The following is a 19330-nucleotide window of genomic DNA, read 5'->3' as shown; positions in this document are numbered from 1 at the left end:
CACCCCTGGCCATTTATTAATAAAAAAAAACACTTCTTAGGTTATAATCAAATAGACGTTTATTTACATTTCTATTTACAGAAATAAGATATAAGAAATTTATTGATAAATGATAGACCACTTTATTTATTTGAATTGTGCTAGTAATTTGATTTTACAAAAATGTATTCAAAAACATTGCAAAGGTTATTACATAAAATCTAAGATTATTATTGCAAGTTTGGTCTCTTGTTATTATATTTTTATAATTGAATTTTTTTAACGTTCAGGCGATGGGCTAAACTAATATGTCGCTCCCTATCTTCGTTGGAAGGTCAAAAATTACCGACAAATTCGACATCAGTGGATGGTATAGCTCCGCCGCCCAGAATTCGGCGAGGACCCACTGATATCTTGCAAGCACTAGCTGCTACTGTCGGCGTAGATCCTACTGCCTCACATTACAAGTAATATTTTATAATAACTTACACTTTCTCAACAGAATAAATAATAATGGATACTTGATCTAATATAATTTAGTTGTTCTGCTTTTTTAACAATATATGCAATTTATTTAAATATAAATCTACTGTAAGAAAAATAATAACATTTTCACAAGAGGGGAAATGTAAAGAGACCTATAAAGGTACAATTAGTTGGCACAAGACAAGTTGAGGGCTTCAATATGGAGATTCAACTAACTGGCCAATAACCCAGTTAGTTGAATCTTACTTTAGCCTGAGCCATACATAGTACTTTAAACATTAGCAAGTATCAGTTTCACAAAGCTAACACAGGGCTATTTGAAGTCTTTGACAGCCTTTTTAAGAAGAGGTACACAACACTATATCCAAATAAAATAAAATAAGTGAAGAACATCAAAGCTAATCCATGTTGTTTATAGATTTATTTATTTCATACAACTTATCTGCTGAGATAGGTATTATATTTTATAGCATTATTTCAGTAATTATTAGCTTAGGTGCTTACATGCTTAGTTTATTAACTTATAATGCCTACTACTAGGCTAAGTTGAGTTAGTTAAGTCTTTTGTGGCGCAATGTATGTGCTTTTACTACAAGATCCCAGAAATTGCTAAAAATATTCCAAAGAATCATTATAAAATGTTTGTAAGGTAAAGGTAAAGATCGAATTGATAACCTCCTCCTTTTTGAAGTCGGTTAAAAAGTATTTTGTTATTCAAAAGAATTGTTAAAAATGTTTGTGTGTTAAGGGTTACTATAACATAAATGACTTTCTTAATGATACCACAGATTGGGAATGTAGTGATCACCCTTAGGCTATTAAATAATAAGTCTAATTGTACTATATTACTTTGTAAAAATATGCACTCATTCTTCTCAGATTTGAGGCATTCTTTTTGGAATGGGCAGTAATTTTGAGCTTCAATAAGTGATGTCACATCCTATTTTGAAGAAAAATATTAGAATTTGTAACTTTACAGAGTTTAATATTTGCCCAACCTTAATAATTGCAGTGAAGAACATCTGAGCTAAACCATGTTGGTGAATAATTTTCATACAACTTTTCTGCCCAGATATATTATATTTTATAGTATTATTTCAGTAATTACTAGCTTAGGAGCTTCAAAAACTGTGCTTAATATTTTTACAACGTAAATAATTAATTAAATAATCAGGAAATTTACAGGTATCATGATGACCCATTTTTAATACCTCAGTCAAATTACCGAAAACGTGCTTATGCATTATCAGCAGAGGCTGGCCGTAAGGCTGCAGCTTGGATAAGAGATGAACACTCATCCTTATTTACTACTAGACAATGGGATCCACCCATAAAAATGACAACTCCATATTTTAATGCTGATCCTCGGATAGATGCTTTTGCACCTAAACCTATATATAATGATGAGAGCAAGGTAATTATTTCAATAGTGTATTGTATTTATTTATATTTTGAACTCATTTTTATTGATATACTACCAATATGTATATAAATTTTTATTTTTAACAACATCTGTAGATTTGTGCAAGATTTGAATCCACATCTCTGTAGATTATCCCTTCAAGATCCTTTTTTGTATATTAGAAGAGAATTATTTTATTATATTTAATCCCGAAGAGAAATTACTGACAAATAGTTATTCAGTACGAATGACTATTTAAAACTGATTTTTGATGTCAAGCACTTTCACTGTGTTTGAAACAAATAGTGTGCTGGGATAGAAAAAATGGGCCAAGAATGTTTAGTATGTAGAACTTATTCTTATAACTGACAGTCCCCTGTGCAGGGCTGCATCCATCCGTCCCATGGTGGCAGAGGAAACTGCTGTGCATGTACTTCTGCATTGCCCAGGTGTAGCATCTTACCGGTCTCAACATCTTGGTACCCCAAACACATTCCCAGAAGTCTTTAGGAAGAGAGGGGAGGTTGCTAATGTTTCTGGAGGAATTGGGGTGGCAGGAATAAAAATATATGCACACAGTTGTCGAGTTGTGGAAATTAGCCCAATTATACCACACCATACCACACCATGTAGTACTTATAGTTAAAAATTTCAATGATATAGCTTACTTTAACCAAGTATTATTTACCTTTGCTGCAATTAACTTTTATTGTAGTTTACAATACATGCACTTGAGTTGCCGCTTTTATCTTCAACATCTATGTTCTCTGTGAAACGTTCCAAGGGAACAATTATAATTATCTTATAATCTTTTATTTATATTTTTGTCTCAAAATAAATAATATCCTTCCACAGGTTACTGAAGATGACCTAAGATATACTATTAATAACGCTCTTGTTGATGATGCTATTAAAGTCTGCCAACTCTTGGGAGGTGCGGAGTCTCTTAGTTCAGAGTTAAAATTGGACTTTTTGCAGTTACTCTGTTTTTATAATGAAAAAGATTCTGTCCCTGCTGAATGGCTTGAAGAAAGATGGTTTTCCGCTTCAACAAGAGAAAGACATGCAACAACATGGAGGTAAAGAGATTATTGACATGTGAGAGTCATAATTCACTAACTGATTAGAGAAAAAACATAAAATTGAGAAAATTGGGATATTAATTATTCCCTAACACAAATTATCATAAACTTAAAGGGGAACTCTTTCAACTTGTATCTAACTAAAATATGCTGTAAAGGAGGTTGAAGTGGAGGTAAATGGACGGATGCATGCCTTCATACTAAGACTGGCAAGCTTTTATCATGATGAACCATATATCATACTATTTGATTCTGATGTTGTTACTTCAACATCATCATCAGCCGGAAGACATCCACTGCTGTGGACAAAGGCCTTCCCCAAAGATCTCCACAACTATAGGTCCTACTCTGCTCTCATCCAACGTATTTCGCCAATCTTGACCAGCGACCACATACCGGAAGACACAGTGTTGGTAGGCCCCCCAACAGATGGACGATGATCTGGCCAAGATCACCGGAATACGTTGTATTTTCTTATTTTGTTTAAAACGATAAGTTCATTATATCACCATTGACTAAGTTTTGTAGTTCGTTCAGACAGTTTTGGTTATTACTGCTGTTAAACTCTATTACAAATTCACTGTTATTATTCAAATTAAACAATTCAGTGAGTTTCATCTACTTTTTTGCATTTAGAATGGGGGGGCTGGCTGATAAAATATTCCAGTCTATGGAGCCAAAGACTTCTGAAGCATATTGTGCCATCATACAAGGGATGGCAAGATTTTATCAGGTAAGACTTGCCTTAGATATATTTTGCTTAACCGTAATGTTAAAATGGTAAAAATATATTTTTCTGTACCTTCAGGCTGAAAGAGCACATGTCTTGGCACATCAAGCAATAGAGAATGGATTACAGTTATCTACAAGTGTTTACAACTCTTTAATATCTTGTGTAGGATTTTTAAAGGAAGGCACTATCTTGAGGATTGAGGCTCTGAAAACATTATTGGTGGAAATGTCTCAACAGGTAAATTTAACTTTTTCTAAGCCAGCTAACCCTTTCGGCTTGTGGTTGGCGGCAAATCTTCACATCCCAACTCTTCAAAGTAGGTAGTTATTCAAATCTTTGAAGGCACCCATGTCTTCATATTCTATTTTGAATAAAAATATTTGAATTGGTTTATTTTAAGCTGAGATGTTGGCACAGCTGGTGTAAGACTGAGCTGATGTCTACATAGCAACCAATACCGCTAATTTGCAGCATATCATTGATATGTAGAAGAAACAGTGTAGGGGATAGCACGCAGCCTTGCGGGACACCAGCGTTTATGGGTTTTAAGTCGGATCATGCACCGTTGATAACAATCTTAATGCTGCGATCAGCCAATAAGCTAGAGACCAATATTCAGCACCTCTCGGGAAGCCTATAGGAGCAGTTTCGCTATAAGCGCTTTGTGCTACACCCGATCGAAGGCCTTTGCTATGTCTCGCAACGTAAACTCACCGCCAACGCCTGCTATTGATTGATTGATCCTCCCTCCACTACCTTAGTTGAAACTGATGAGAAATCTCGTGATCTCTCAGAGGTCAATAGAGAGAAGGCTATGCTCGGAGTCTCGAATCATAAATGAGGAGATCTGTAGGAGAACCGGCATAGCCCAAACGATTACGAAACTTAAGAGGCAGTAGGCAGAGCACATAGTTCGACGGACGGATGGCCGGTGGGGCAGTAAAGTCCTCGAATGGCGACCACGTACTGGAAGACGCAGTGTTGGTTAGGCCCCCCATTAGATGGACCGACGATCTGGTCAAGATCGCCGGAATACGTTGGATGAGGGCAGCGCAGGACCGATCGTCGTGGAGATCTTTGGGAGAGGCCTTTGTTAAGCAGTGGACGTCTACCGGCTGATGATAATTTTGCTCAAAAAAATGTTACAACACCAACACCCCATGGCACAGCTCAGTCACATTCATTAATGATAAAATAATCAAAGCAGAGTTTATTTTACAAAAGGGTTATGACTTAAAATTGTTATCGTATTTTTACAGGGCTTATCACCTAATCAAGAGACATTGACAGCATGTTTAAAATCAATCTCAGCTTGGGGAGGTGGAAATAATTTACAGACGTTCGCTTCACAAATTGTCGCTGAATTCAAAAGCTTGAACATCCAGCCAGGACTCTCAGCTTATTATTATTTATTGTGTTTGTACTGCAAAGAGAGTAAGTGCTATTGATTTTCTATGCAATATTATATTTTATATTAATAACCTTTATTATTACACATTAAAAAAAAATATATTGATGTAGGCGTTACTTTGCGGAAATCCATAATTATAGATACAAATGATTTCAGTTTTCTTTAGTGTTAATTCCGCCAATATTTGTCTTTTAACAATTCGCGAGTGTTTCGCCTCTACACGAGGCATCCTCAGGACGTGTTGTCTCGCCAAAAACTGGCACGAGACTCACCGACTTAGTCTCGTGTATATTACATAATATGAAAAAAGAGTATCTGTACTTATGTACGCACGCAAGAAATTATTCTTCTTTGGTGTAATAAACCAAAAATTCTTAAAAAAAGTATTCCTCGTGCTATTTTACCAAGCCAATAGATTGATTGATACCCAAGTCTTCAATATTTTGCCCACTTTTGGAGCTTCCTTGTAGTTATGGGCGTACATTTTGTAATTTTTGCTTGTTGTAGTACTCTTCAATTGTGAAAATTTTCATAAGTGTTAAAGAATTTCTGTACTTTTTGCCCGCGCGTATTGGGCAGCAAGCATTGTGATGGTGGAAATTCTATCCTTTTAACCCACTCATATCGCGACAGCAAGAATAATGATCGACGAATTTCCGTCCTTTTACCTTCGTGTATCGGGCAGCAAGCATTATAATTGAGGAATTTCTGTACTTTTACCCGCGTGTATCGGGCAGCAAGCATTATGATTTAGGAATTTCTGTACATTTTACCCGCGTGTATCGGGCAGCAAGCATTATGATTGAGGAATTTCTGAACTTTTTACCCGCGTGTATCGGGCAGCAAGCATTATGATCGAGGAATTTCTTAACAATTTAGCCGCGCGTATCGCGACAGCAAGAATTATGATTGAGTAATTTCTGTACTTTTTACCCGCGTGTATCGGGCAGCAATCATTATGATCGAGGAATTTCTGTACTTTTTACCCGCGTGTATCGGGCAGCAAGCATTATGATCGACGAATTTCTGTACGTTTTACCCGCGTGTATCGGGCAGCAAGCATTATGATTGAGTAATTTCTGTACTTTTTACCCGCGTGTATCGGGCAGCAAGCATTATGATTTAGGAATTTTTTAACAATTTACCCGCGCGTATCGCGACAGCAAGCATTATGATTGAGGAATTTCTGAACTTTTTACCCGCGTGTATCGGGCAGCAAGCATTATGATCGAGGAATTTCTTAACAATTTACCCGCGCGTATCGCGACAGCAAGCATTATGATTGAGGAATTTCTGTACTTTTTACCCGCGTGTATCGGGCAGCAATCATTATGATCGAGGAATTTCTGTACTTTTTACCCGCGTGTATCGGGCAGCAAGCATTATGATCGACGAATTTCTGTACGTTTTACCCGCGTGTATCGGGCAGCAAGCATTATGATTGAGTAATTTCTGTACTTTTTACCCGCGTGTATCGGGCAGCAAGCATTATGATCGAGGAATTTCTTAACAATTTACCCGCGCGTATCGCGACAGCAAGCATTATGATTGAGTAATTTCTGTACTTTTTACCCGCGTGTATCGGGCAGCAATCATTATGATCGAGGAATTTCTGTACTTTTTACCCGCGTGTATCTGGCAGCAAGCATTATGATCGACGAATTTCTGTACCTTTTACCCGCGTGTATCGGGCAGCAAGCATTATGATTGAGTAATTTCTGTACTTTTTACCCGCGTGTATCGGGCAGCAAGCATTATGATCCAGGAATTTCTTAACAATTTACCCGCGCGTATCGCGACAGCAAGCATTATGATTTAGGAATTTCTGTACTTTTTACCAGCGTGTATAGCGACAGCAAGCATTATGATTGGGGAATTTCTGAACTTTTTACCCGCGTGTATCGGGCAGCAAGCATTATGATCGAGGAATTTCTTAACAATTTACCCGCGCGTATCGCGACAGCAAGCATTATGATTGAGTAATTTCTGTACTTTTTACCCGCGTGTAGCGGGCAGCAAGCATTATGATCGAGGAATTTCTTAACAATTTACCCGCGCGTATCGCGACAGCAAGCATTATGATTGAGTAATTTCTGTACTTTTTACCCGCGTGTATCGGGCAGCAATCATTATGATCGAGGAATTTCTGTACTTTTTACCCGCGTGTATCGGGCAGCAAGCATTATGATCGACGAATTTCTGTACGTTTTACCCGCGTGTATCGGGCAGCAAGCATTATGATTGAGTAATTTCTGTACTTTTTACCCGCGTGTATCGGGCAGCAAGCATTATGATCGAGGAATTTCTTAACAATTTACCCGCGCGTATCGCGACAGCAAGCATTATGATTGAGTAATTTCTGTACTTTTTACCCGCGTGTATCGGGCAGCAAGCATTATGATCGAGGAATTTCTTAACAATTTACCCGCGCGTATCGCGACAGCAAGTATTATGATTGAGTAATTTCTGTACTTTTTACCCGCGTGTATCGGGCAGCAAGCATTATGATCGAGGAATTTCTTAACAATTTACCCACGCGTATCGCGACAGCAAGCATTATGATTGAGTAATTTCTGTACTTTTTACCCGCGTGTATCGGGCAGCAATCATTATGATCGAGGAATTTCTGTACTTTTTACCCGCGTGTATCTGGCAGCAAGCATTATGATCGACGAATTTCTGTACCTTTTACCCGCGTGTATCGGGCAGCAATCATTATGATCGAGGAATTTCTGTACTTTTTACCCGCGTGTATCGGGCAGCAATCATTATGATCGAGGAATTTCTGTACTTTTTACCCGCGTGTATCGGGCAGCAAGCATTATGATCGACGAATTTCTATACTTTTTACCCGCGTGTATCGGGCCGCAAGCATAATGATCGAGAAATATATGTACTTTTTACCCGCGTGTATAGCGACAGCAAGCATTATGATCGAGGAATTTCTTAACAATTTACCCGCGCGTATCGGGCAGTAAGCATTATGATCGAGGAATTTCTGTACTTTTTACCCGCGTGTATCGGGCGGCAAGCATTTGATCGAAGAATTTCTGTACTTTTTACCCGCGCGTATCGCGACTCAGGCTTTGTTTAATGATACTCGAAAAAAGCCTAGAGGGGAAACATTTTTTCTTGCCATATTTTTTTTTGTTTCCTTATATGATTTCAGCCAACTCTGGCTTTAACAGCAAAAACAGCCATTTTAGTTCTTACAAAACGCAGCCAGAGGGTGATAGACGAGCATACGACTGATACCTTTTGAAGAGTGTTGAATATGACCGAAAGGCACCGTAAGCACTTTGTGCAAGGAAATCACTGCAATTCTGTTTTCTTTAACACCCCATAACGTTAGTGTGGTTTAATATTAACCTCGAAAAAAATATGATCGAAGTTTCTAACAAAACTAACATGTTACGTTAATATTTAAGATGAAATTGTGGCCAAACTAGTTATGCAATGTATATTTTGAATGCATTTGTTGTCTACAGGAGGTCCTCGGATAGACATTTTAACAGGAATCCTAACAGATCTGGAATCCAGAGACAATTTAGAACCAACAGAAGTCACAGATACAAACTTCTTCATAACTGCAATGGGTGTCTGCAGTGACCATTTACAGGTAAAAAGAATTAAACTTGAATATACTTCTACTATTAATAAGCATAGAGTCACGGACTAGTAAAAAAATAAGCACTCCGTGTCACCTTACATAACAGTGTAACACCAAAACAAGCCGATTAACGTGTAAATACATAGCCCCACGCACACACTTACACTACTACAGGCCGATAGGCAGCCATTATGAGAATTGTCATCGTCTGTGACAGATCAGTTTGTCAGTCTCAATAAAATATTTTAAAAATGCCGTCGTGCGTTGTGAAAAAGTGTAAAAACGATACTATTTAAGTATTTGTGGCCAAATATGATTATTTAAGGGAGAAAAAAATTGTGTAACTAGTATCCCCCGTAACCTCACACACACTAGCATAACGGTGCTTCACTTGCTAATATCACGGCGCGGAGACCTTCTTTTGTTACTCGTCCGTGCATAGAGTGTAGACTGTAGTTAAGAAGTACTGGCACGAAACAGTATGTTCAGATACACATTATTAACTCATTGAGATTATTTACTTAATTTATAGAGTGCATTATAATGTGATATTTCTAAACAATGTTGTTTGTTGTTCTGGTAAGCTGTTACGTAATGCGAATTGTCTATAACCATAGAATATATGAAATACACTATTGTCTGAAACTCATATGCGCGTACACCTTCTTATAAGGCCGGCAACGATCCTGTGTTTCCTCTGGTGTTTCAGGATAATGTAGTTAGTGGTGTTCATTGAACATCAGGTGACCCGTGGGCTCTTAAATCCTCTTTTTCCATAAAAAAGCAACAAAAAACAGAAAGAGCTTGCAATATGAATGCTCTTTTTGGAGATTATATGGCATATGAACAAATTTCGTCTTAAGGATGTACCCCTAAGAAAACCAGCTTTCCCATAGAAAAAACAATGCCTTTGCGAAGCTTACCCATAGATAAGTGATTGATAACTGGTTGGTCATTGTATGTCATATTTTCTTAAATTCATAAAATTTACATATAAATCTTGGCTATTTAAAACATATTTATTATCTAAACAGTTTGTTATTTTTAAGTGATATCTCTCACTTCTGGGATTAAATATACAAATTTAATTAAACCTGAACAAGACATACCAAGATTTACTATGTATGCGTCACACGGTCGATTGGCTCAGTTGTTAAGAGCGCTCGGACGGAAGCCGAGAGGCGCGGGTTTGAATGCCGTATCGTCCATGAATTTTGGTACTAATTAAATTTGTGTCTTTCATATCTTTATGCAGCGTCTATTTGATATGATAACTTATGAAGTAAATTTTGTAGGATATAAATCTAGCCGAACGACTGCACGCTCTGCTAATGAAAGGTGACAACTACAAATTAGTCGGTGATGCTTATAAAGAAAGTATCTACTACAGGCATTTCGTCACCGTTGCCTGCAGGTGAGTTCCATTTTGTTACCCATCCTAACCCTACCAGTGAAACCTAATTTAATAAAATGCAATGAAACCGCCAGTCTGATGACGTAATATCATGGCGGCTGCCGGCTACCGTTTCGCATAGTACAATAAAAGAAGATAGTATACTTTTAAATCTAATATATAAAATTCTCGTGTCATGGTGTTAAACTTTGAACTACACCGAAACGGATTGACCAATTCTCATGAAATTTTGAGTGCATAATGGGTAGGTCTGAGAATCGGACAACATCTACTTTTCATCCTCCTAAATGTTAAGGGAGGTCCACACGAAAAAAAAAAAAAATTTTAATATTCTTGACATTTTTTTTTTATTTGTTTGATTATGAGTCAGCATTAAAAAATACATCCAACTTCACCCATCTACATTCAGCAGTTACTTTTGTATCGCTATTTTAATATCGGCAATACAACGTTTGCTGGGTCAACTAGTTATCTATAAAATGTATAGTGACCTACGAAAGTTTTAATAATAATAGAGTTTCGGCTTTTTAAGAATCCTGAGCGGCACTGCATTGTAATGGGCAGGGCGTATCAATTACCATCAGTCCTGCTCGTCTCGTCCTTTATTTTCATTAAAAAAGAATACCTAGATGTATGGGAAAATACTATCAAATATCTTATATCCTTTTTAATTATACAAATAAATTAATCGATCGATTTAAATACAGACATGCCCCATTCGAGAGGACAACTCAGCTGTTAGACACCCTGATTCCGAATGTGTATGTTCCGGAACCGTCAGTCATGGAAGAGGTAAATCATATATATTTTTAGATGCGGCATTCAAATACATGCTTTAATTTTTAAATTCGGTATGTATGTATTGTGTATATATATATATATATATATATATATATATATATATATATAATCATTTATCTCTTGCTTTTCAGTAATATAGGTAAAGCCTTTTATTGGGCCATTCTCTATACCTGAAATATTATAATGTTAGTTAAGGTGTTAGTTACATGTTACGTCCTATAAGATAATTGTTGGTCTGGTCTGGTCTACCAAACAAAAATAATTGATGTGAAATATTATATTAAAAACCTCAAATGGAAATGGACAGGCCACATGATCAGGAACAAAAAAGACAAATGGTCGAAAAATATTACAGAATGGTATTCTAGACAACATAAAAGGAAATAAATAATAGTTAAAAAAATACTAAAGAGCACGCTTTATATAAAATTAAACTAAAAATAGAAAATAAATATAAATTGAAAATAGTGTAAAAAAATATTATATATTTCATTATAAAAAAAAGCGCTAGATAGCGCTTATTAGTGATTTATTTATTTAAAAAATTATATAAATTAACAAAAATCATATTTTGCAAATTGAAAAATTGAATAATTTTATCAAATTAGTGTAATGTCATCGGTCCTCGATAAATCTACAAAGTTTGAACGAAATCTAGCCGTTTAAAGTGGGTCAAAATCGCGGCCAAAGAAGTCGGTTACAAACATACAAGTGAAGCTAATATAAAGCGTGTAAAAAAAGGCAGACCACGTCTTAGGTGGGAAGATGACATAAAAAAAGTAGCAGGTGCAACCTGGTCGAGAAAAGCGAGAAACCGCTCACTATGGAAAAGTTTGGGGGAGGCCGGTGTAAATAGTAATTATCTACAAATGAAAATAAATATAAATAGAATTGAAATATACTTAGATTGCATTAGATGGAGACATTGTACATAAATAAGGATTGTATATAAAGACTTTTATTATTATTAAGTAAAATTAAATCCCAGCGCAAGCAGACAAAAGTTTTGCTCATTGCTGGAAGTGGGAGGCTCCATTGCCCATAATGCCCGCTAGATAATGGGTACCACAACGGCGCCTATAAGTAGCAGTAGTAGCCTGGTAGTAGTAGTTTTTGTTATATATCAGTTATTGTTACAGATAATAAAGACACTGGAAGTGGCAGGCGCGGGCGACAGATTGGCCGCAGTGTGGTCAGAGCTCATAGTGTACGGGCATGCCAAGAGATTGAGACTTGTGGAGAATCTGTTGGCTGCTCTGTGTAACACGTACTCTTATCAAGGTATATCGTGTTTTTACTCCAGGCTTTTTTCAAGTTATACTTCTTTAGGCGCGTTATAATAAATAATGAGAGTGAAATTTTAAGATGCCCGCGCACCACTGTACCATAAAAGTAACTGGGTGATGTTGGTTCCTGAAATTTTCTGACGTTTGCGACATTCATTTTTTTTTTGGTTTCTTCGTCCATTACAGGCAAAGGGTCCAAGCCCGTACAGCCGTATTCGTTATTTAAAAATTTAATTGTCAAGGCCATCGTTGCAAGATTTTTACAATAATGTTCTTTCTACAAACGTAGAATAAATAATTTTAAGGATTTTTGCTTTGTTAGGCCAGAGAAGTATAACTTCTTGCGTGCATGCATGTACACACACACTTTTTTATATGACTTTGAGAACTGGAATTGTACCCAAATTTAAATCGAAACGCGAACCCAATGGTTGTCTTTAGCTATTACTTATGATTTTTTTTTTTGATTGTCGTTGTACCAATGATTTAAGACGGCTATTAAAAATGTATAAGTTTTGACAAATCATAGTTACTATCATTGCTTGAAGAAACCGTTGGTTTGTCGATAAATATTTTGAAAGTCAAAAAAAACTACCAACTACATTCCAAAATGAATGCCTCAGGCCTGAGAAGAACGGGCGCAACAAACTCAGCGGGCTTTATTTTTTTTCATCAAAAAAAAATATGTACAATTAAACATATTATATAATAGCCTGAGGGCGGTCGCTCCATTCCCAATCTGTGGTATTATTAAAGAGTCATTTATGTTATAGTAACCTTTACCACACAAACGTTTTTTAACATATCTTTTGATTAACGTAATACTTTTGTTTTGAACATTTCCTGGGATCTTGGTGTAAAAGCATATACATCGCCCCACAACAGACTTAAAGGCTAATAACCGATTATTATATCGATATATAGCGAAATAAAAAACGCGCCTAGCCTAGCCTAATACATACGGTGATTTTTAACACAGTGCTTTTCAAATGACTATAATTTAACACATATGAATTAATGACTACAGCTACATGCGGCAAACGTTGTTTTGGAATATAAATTAAGTACCCCGCTCCATAAGTACTTTTTTTATGGAATAGGAGGACAAACGAGCGTACGGGTCACCTGGTGTTAAGTGATCACCGCCGCCCACATTCTCTTGCAACACCAGAGGAATCACAGGAGCGTTGCCGGCCTTTAAAGAAGGAGTATGCGAACCTTGAAGGTACCCATGTCGTATTGTCGCGGAAATACCGCACAAGGAAGCTCATTCCACAGCTTTGTAGTACGTGGAAGAAAGCTCCTTAAAAACCGCCCTGTGGAGGACCGCCACACATCCAGATGGCGGGGATGATATCCTAACTTGTGGCGTGTCGTGCGAAGGTGGAATTCACCGGCCGGAATCAGGTTAAACAAAACAGGTACTTAATTAAGTTACCAAAATATATTAAAACCTCCGAAACACGTTTCATCCTATGGTAGTAGTATTATTCCGTTCAGTAGTTTTCGCAGTATAACCCAAGGAAAAAACCGGCTGTCCATTTTTTTTTATGAAAATAAACGACGAGACGAGCAGGACGTCCAGCTGATGGTAATTCACACGCCCTGTCCATTACAATGCAGTGCTCAGGATTATTGAAAAACCCAAAAATTCTGAGCGGCACTACAACTGCACTCGTCACCTTGAGATATAAGATGTCAAGTCTCGTTTGCTCAGTAATTTCACTAGCAACGCGCCCTTCAGACCGAGACACTGTAATGCTTACACATAGTTGCTTCACGGCAGAAATAGGCGCCGTTGTAGTGAGCCTCCCATTAGTGTAGACAGATAATTTCAATTTACTTAAGGAACATAAAGGCCTCGCCACGAATCTTAGGCGCTTATGGAAACAGCGCCTTCCACGGTGAGATCCTATTTGATGTTCTTGATGAGACCTCTAGGTAAGATTGTGGATAAATTGAATAGTGGATAGACCAAAAGAGCTTGTATAAAGGTTTGATGCTAGTGGAAAGCATGGCAAGTATGTCATGACCATGGTGAATAAAGAGTCGTTATCTCTGCCTACCTCTCTTACTTCTCTCTCTTTCTTTCTCTGTTCTCCTTCTGTTTGTAGTGAAGCCACACCATTCTTTAATTCATTGATTTTTTCTTTATAATTTCGATTGTGTTTAGATGAAGAAACAAAAGAGAAAATGCGAGCGGCCGCAGCAGATATGATCAAATTTGGTCAAAACGAGGAGCCAATGGACACCAGAGACCAGCGGACCCCGAATACACAGAAGTATGATTTATTACAATAATTAAAGCTAAGGTTTGCCAGTAATTTCGTCTGAACACTCACGAATGTTTTCGTACAGTCATACAAAATGTAACTGTTGAATTATTTTGTAAAAAAAATCATTTTAATTTGATTGGCATTCATTTTGGAATTCGCCATCTTGGATTTTATCATATCTGACTATTGCACTTTATGTGATACAGGCCGCTGACGGACAGCAAAGCTCTAGTAATAGGGTTATCGTTTCATCTTTGGGAACAGAAGCGGTTAAACTATCCTTTTTTATGGAAGACTGCCGCCCTTGCTTGCAATTCTTGCAACTTACAACTCCAGAGGAATCATAGGAGCGATTTCGGCGCTTAATGCCGCGCTTTTTTAGAATGCACCCATGTCGTATGGTCCCGGAAACACCGCACAAGGAAGCTCCACAGCTTTGTGATACGTGGGATACTGTTCCTTGAAAACCGCACTGTAGATGAACGCCACGATGATATCCTAATATGTGTCCGAATGTGGAATATGGCGGCAGGAATATGGTGAAACAGCTCTTCGGAACACTCCCCGTGATAAATGCAATAGCAGGCACACAATGAAGCGACGTCTCTACGCAACGCCAAGTGATCCAGCCGTTCACAGAGCATTGTATCCCCGATAATTCGAGCAGCGTTGCATGCGGTGAAGTGGTTCGAGCTGGTTTTTATTGGATATTTCCAGCGTAGGTACTCCAAGTGTCACCGATGCTTGTGCTAATGACGTGGTATATTTATTTTTGGTCGTCACTTATTATTGTTTGTATCGATGTAAATAATGAGTTGTGTTTTTATTTATTTATTTATTGCTCCAACAGGGTGAACACCAATACGACTCCTTAATAACTAACACAGATATAACTATTTAAGTGACACCCCAATTATAGGTGCAAATCGAGAACAATTTACAAACGAACACAAACAGAGTTTTAGCAAAATGAATAAGCAAATTATATTTAAAAAAAAAATTGTATTTCAAAATTTTAAATTAATTAAAACTATGAGAAATTAAATTTAAATTAAAATAAATTAAATTCTTCCTATGGAAAATATTTAGAAATATCAGAGTAAATGTATTGTTTATATCTGGATATCAGTCAGAACAAAATATGTAAAAATTCAACCTCAAGTCAATCAATGTTAAACTATATTTCATTGTGATTTCCCTCGCTTCTGGGAATATTACATCCCAAAATTTACGAATGATGCGCGTTTCTATCCTGTCACATTGGCATATCACCAACGCCTACACAAATATTGAATTGCACAGATTGTCCGCCGTGGCCCTCACAAACATAATCCAGCTGTGCGGCGACGTGAAAGACAAATCGGATCCCAATTGGGACGTGGTGGAAGAAGCCCTGCAGCGGCTGCGAGCTGATGAAGCCTGTGGAGTTCCCGACAAGCCCGACGTGCTGTCAGATGTTGCCAGACGGGCCGCCGCTGTGGGGAGACCGGGGCTGGCTGCGGTAATTACTAACCACTTTTATATTTTTCCGCACCGCGTTGATGTCCGCCATTGAGCAGCCGCAGCCGTAACCTACTAGACCTCATATTATGTCAATATTCTCCCGGGGCAGTACCGCCACCTCAAATTTTCTTCCACCAATGTATTGTAAATTTTATATATTTTGTTTTTATTTTATTTATTGGGGTAAACAAACAGTGAAACATTGGATCTTACTAACTAAAATACATTATAAGGAAATGTGTCAACAGCACCGTTAACCAGAGATTAATTACAAAAATTGAGATAGATAAACATTGTATTCATAGAATATGTATCTCATCTCTCATATATATATACTAGCTGACCCAGCAAACGTTGTATTGCCGATATTAAAATCGCGATACAAAAGTAACTGTTGATCGTAGATGGGTGAAAATTTGAAGTTGTATGTATTTTTTAATGCTGACTTATAATCAAACAAATTTTTAAAAAAATGTCAAAAAAATTAAAAAAACAATTTCGTGTGGACCACCCTTAACATTTAGGGGGATGAAAAATAGATGTTGTCCGATTCTCAGACCTACCCAATATGCACTCAAAATTTCATGAGAATCGGTCAAGCTGTTTCGGAGGAGTTCAATGTTTAACACCATGACACGAGAATTTTATATACATATTAGAGATAATATATATCTCATATACTCCAGAAAAAAAAGTTGTAACGCCTTGCGATCTTTTAACAATAAATTGCCAATCGACGTTGACTGGACTTTGCCTAATGTTTTCATTATTTTAGATTTTCGGGATATTCTAGAATATATTTCTCTTGCACCCCAGATTGCTGTGAGCTACCTAGCGGAGATCGGCCTCGAGAACGCCAGTCAGGCCTGCGTGGAAACTCTGGGCGTGATGCTGAACCGTCCGGCCCACGATATTGAGACGTTACTCAAGGAGCCTGCGTCTCATCTCCAGGATTCCTTGCATCCCGCAGCAATGTTGGTCGCTGAGGCTTACCATTTGTGAGTATTTACAAATTAATTAAACAGAGAGTGAAATGAAAGACAAGTTATGGCAAAATAAATCTTGAATGCAATAGGTTCGGCAAAAACGTTTCTTCGCATTTTAATATAAAAACTCATGACATTATTTTTTTTAAATATATCCAAATGTTGTGAGCTTTATTAAGTGTAAATTCCGCTAAGATTTGGCTTTAATCAATCCGACACTTGTTTCGCCTCTACACGAGGCATAATCAGGAGATGTTGACTCGACAAATTCTGGCACGGGACACAAAATAAAATTTTCAATAAATAAAGTATAAACCCTTATTAAAATTTTAAATTCGAATACACTACATTAAATATACCATGTACCTCCAGGTATAAATACGGGCGCAGTATATTAAACTTTATGAACTTAAATTTACTGTTTTTATAAAGACGCATCATTAATACTCGCAAACGGTGTCATGATAATCTCTTGATCACTGTCAAAATTAAAAAAAAAGTGTGTGTCTACTTATGGATTCACGCAAGAAGTTATACTTCTTTGGCCTAACGAAGTAAAAATCATTAAAATGATTTATTTCTCGTGCTATTCTACGTTTTTAGAAAGAACAATTTTGTAAAAATCTTGCAACGATGTCTTTGACAAGTAATTATAAAATAATGAATACGGCTGTTTGGGCTTGAAGCCTTTGCCTGTCCTAATAATGGACGAAGAAACCAAAAAAAAAAACGAATGACGCAAACGTCAGAAAATTTTAGGAACCAACTTCAACCGATTTTTTTGTGTTACAGTGATGCGCGCGCATCTTATACTCTCATTTTTTCAAACGCTCCTGAAGAAGTATAACTTCAAAACAATAACAAATCCACAAGTATTGACTAGTACCATCACCCTAGTATTGTTGTAAGTAAATATTCGATATATTCGCGATTAAAATAAGTTAAACGATACCAATTCAGAGCTTGATATATTCGGTAGTTGGCTGGACAGGTTTAAAGAAAGTGCTGTTAAGCACTTAGCTGGTACTCAATCTGAAATATGCATTTCAGTTAAAAGGGTAAATTTATAATTTGTACTATTTTTTTTTTTCTTTTTTTTAGTGTAGCCATAGTAAGTTTTATTTTTCAAAAGTAATTATTTATTTTTTGTATTTTTTATTCAAATTCAAATATTTTTATTAAAAATGGGATTCAAAATCACTTATTGAACGTCAAAAATGTACCACCCATTCAAAATACGCCATACTAAATAGACTGCCTCATACCTGATTTTTAAAAAAAAAATGTATTACAATGTAATATCGTACAATAAACATTTATAATTAAAGATCCTGAGGGTGTTCGCTTCATTCCCAGTCTGTGGTATCATTAAGAGAATCGTTTATGCTATAGTAACCTTTCCAACACAAACGTTTTTTAACATTTTTTTTTAAATTTCGTAACACATTTTTTTTGTACATTTTCTGGGATCATATCGTAGAACATCGCCCAATAAAATACTTACTAACTCTAATATTATGTTCACCTTAATTTATATTATCTATTAAAACGGCTTTACTCACGTTTTTGTCGGTGTCGGTACCGACTAGTTTCGGACCATTCGGAGGTCCTTTTTTTTATGGAATAGGAGGACAAACGAGCGTACGGGTCACCTGTTGTTATGTGATCAGCGGCGCCCACAATCTCTTACAACACTAGAGGAATTACAGGAGCTTTGCCGGCCTTTAAGGAAGGTGTACGCGCTTTTTTTGAAGGTACCCATGTCGTATCGTCCCGGAAACACCGCACAAGGAAGTTCATTCCACAGCTTTGTAGTACGTGGAAGAATGGTCCTTCATCAGGGAGAGTGTGGTTGGTTCGCGATAACGTCCCACCTCTCTCGGTACCGACACCGACAAAAACGTGAGTAAAGCCCGAATTAATAGATAATTTGATAATGACTCACGAAAGTTTTAATAATTTATATTGTGCTGCACTTTAGAACAACAAATTGTAACATAAGATTTAGGAAATCGTATTGTATATGATGTGATGTACTTTAATAAATAAATAAATAAATTAACATTAACATATATAAACTTTTAAAATTTTATATTGTAGAGCAAAGACCGGTGCGCCGCTACAAGCAGATACGTCCAGTTCTTCGGATAGCGACAGTGAATCCTCGGATGATGAATAGTTTTGTTAGTATTACCGTTAAATATTAGTTTAAATATATGATCACATCATATATAAGTGTTTTTCTTGACAATAATCTACCAATCTGTAACTGTAATGGTAACAACATACGAAATTTCATTGAATACATTACATACTACTTATAGTAAATGGTTTATATTTACGCCACGCTAATAATTAAAA

General features: G+C 36.8%; 1 protein-coding gene across 1 annotated transcript; it reads left to right on the top strand.

Moving 5' to 3' along the window:
- The first annotated feature begins 16 nt into the window (after positions 1 to 16).
- LOC126970449 (protein PTCD3 homolog, mitochondrial) lies at positions 17 to 19204 on the top strand. The gene is made up of 15 exons (XM_050816346.1): positions 17 to 185; positions 270 to 446; positions 1651 to 1879; positions 2723 to 2946; positions 3586 to 3682; positions 3758 to 3919; positions 4942 to 5116; positions 8582 to 8712; positions 9999 to 10117; positions 10825 to 10909; positions 12058 to 12199; positions 14378 to 14486; positions 15783 to 15981; positions 16800 to 16981; positions 19070 to 19204. Exons 1-15 carry the CDS (start codon positions 163 to 165, stop codon positions 19146 to 19148), a joined length of 2133 nt encoding a protein of 710 aa, XP_050672303.1. The 5' UTR covers positions 17 to 162; the 3' UTR covers positions 19149 to 19204.
- The last annotated feature ends 126 nt before the right edge of the window (positions 19205 to 19330 follow it).

The sequence above is a fragment of the Leptidea sinapis genome, chromosome 21, assembly GCF_905404315.1.
Source record: "Leptidea sinapis chromosome 21, ilLepSina1.1, whole genome shotgun sequence".
NCBI classification, from domain to species: Eukaryota; Metazoa; Arthropoda; class Insecta; order Lepidoptera; family Pieridae; genus Leptidea; species Leptidea sinapis.
This window is presented reverse-complemented; position numbering and strand designations above follow the sequence as displayed.

Excerpts from the sequence above, each read along its gene's own strand:
- LOC126970449 (XM_050816346.1), top strand. The coding sequence starts at position 163 with ATGTATTCAAAAACATTGCAAAG. Across the intron at positions 186-269 it reads TATTCAAAAACATTGCAAAG|GCGATGGGCTAAACTAATAT; the intron begins GTTATTACATAA and ends TTTAACGTTCAG. Across the intron at positions 14,487-15,782 it reads CGGACCCCGAATACACAGAA|ATTGTCCGCCGTGGCCCTCA; the intron begins GTATGATTTATT and ends TGAATTGCACAG.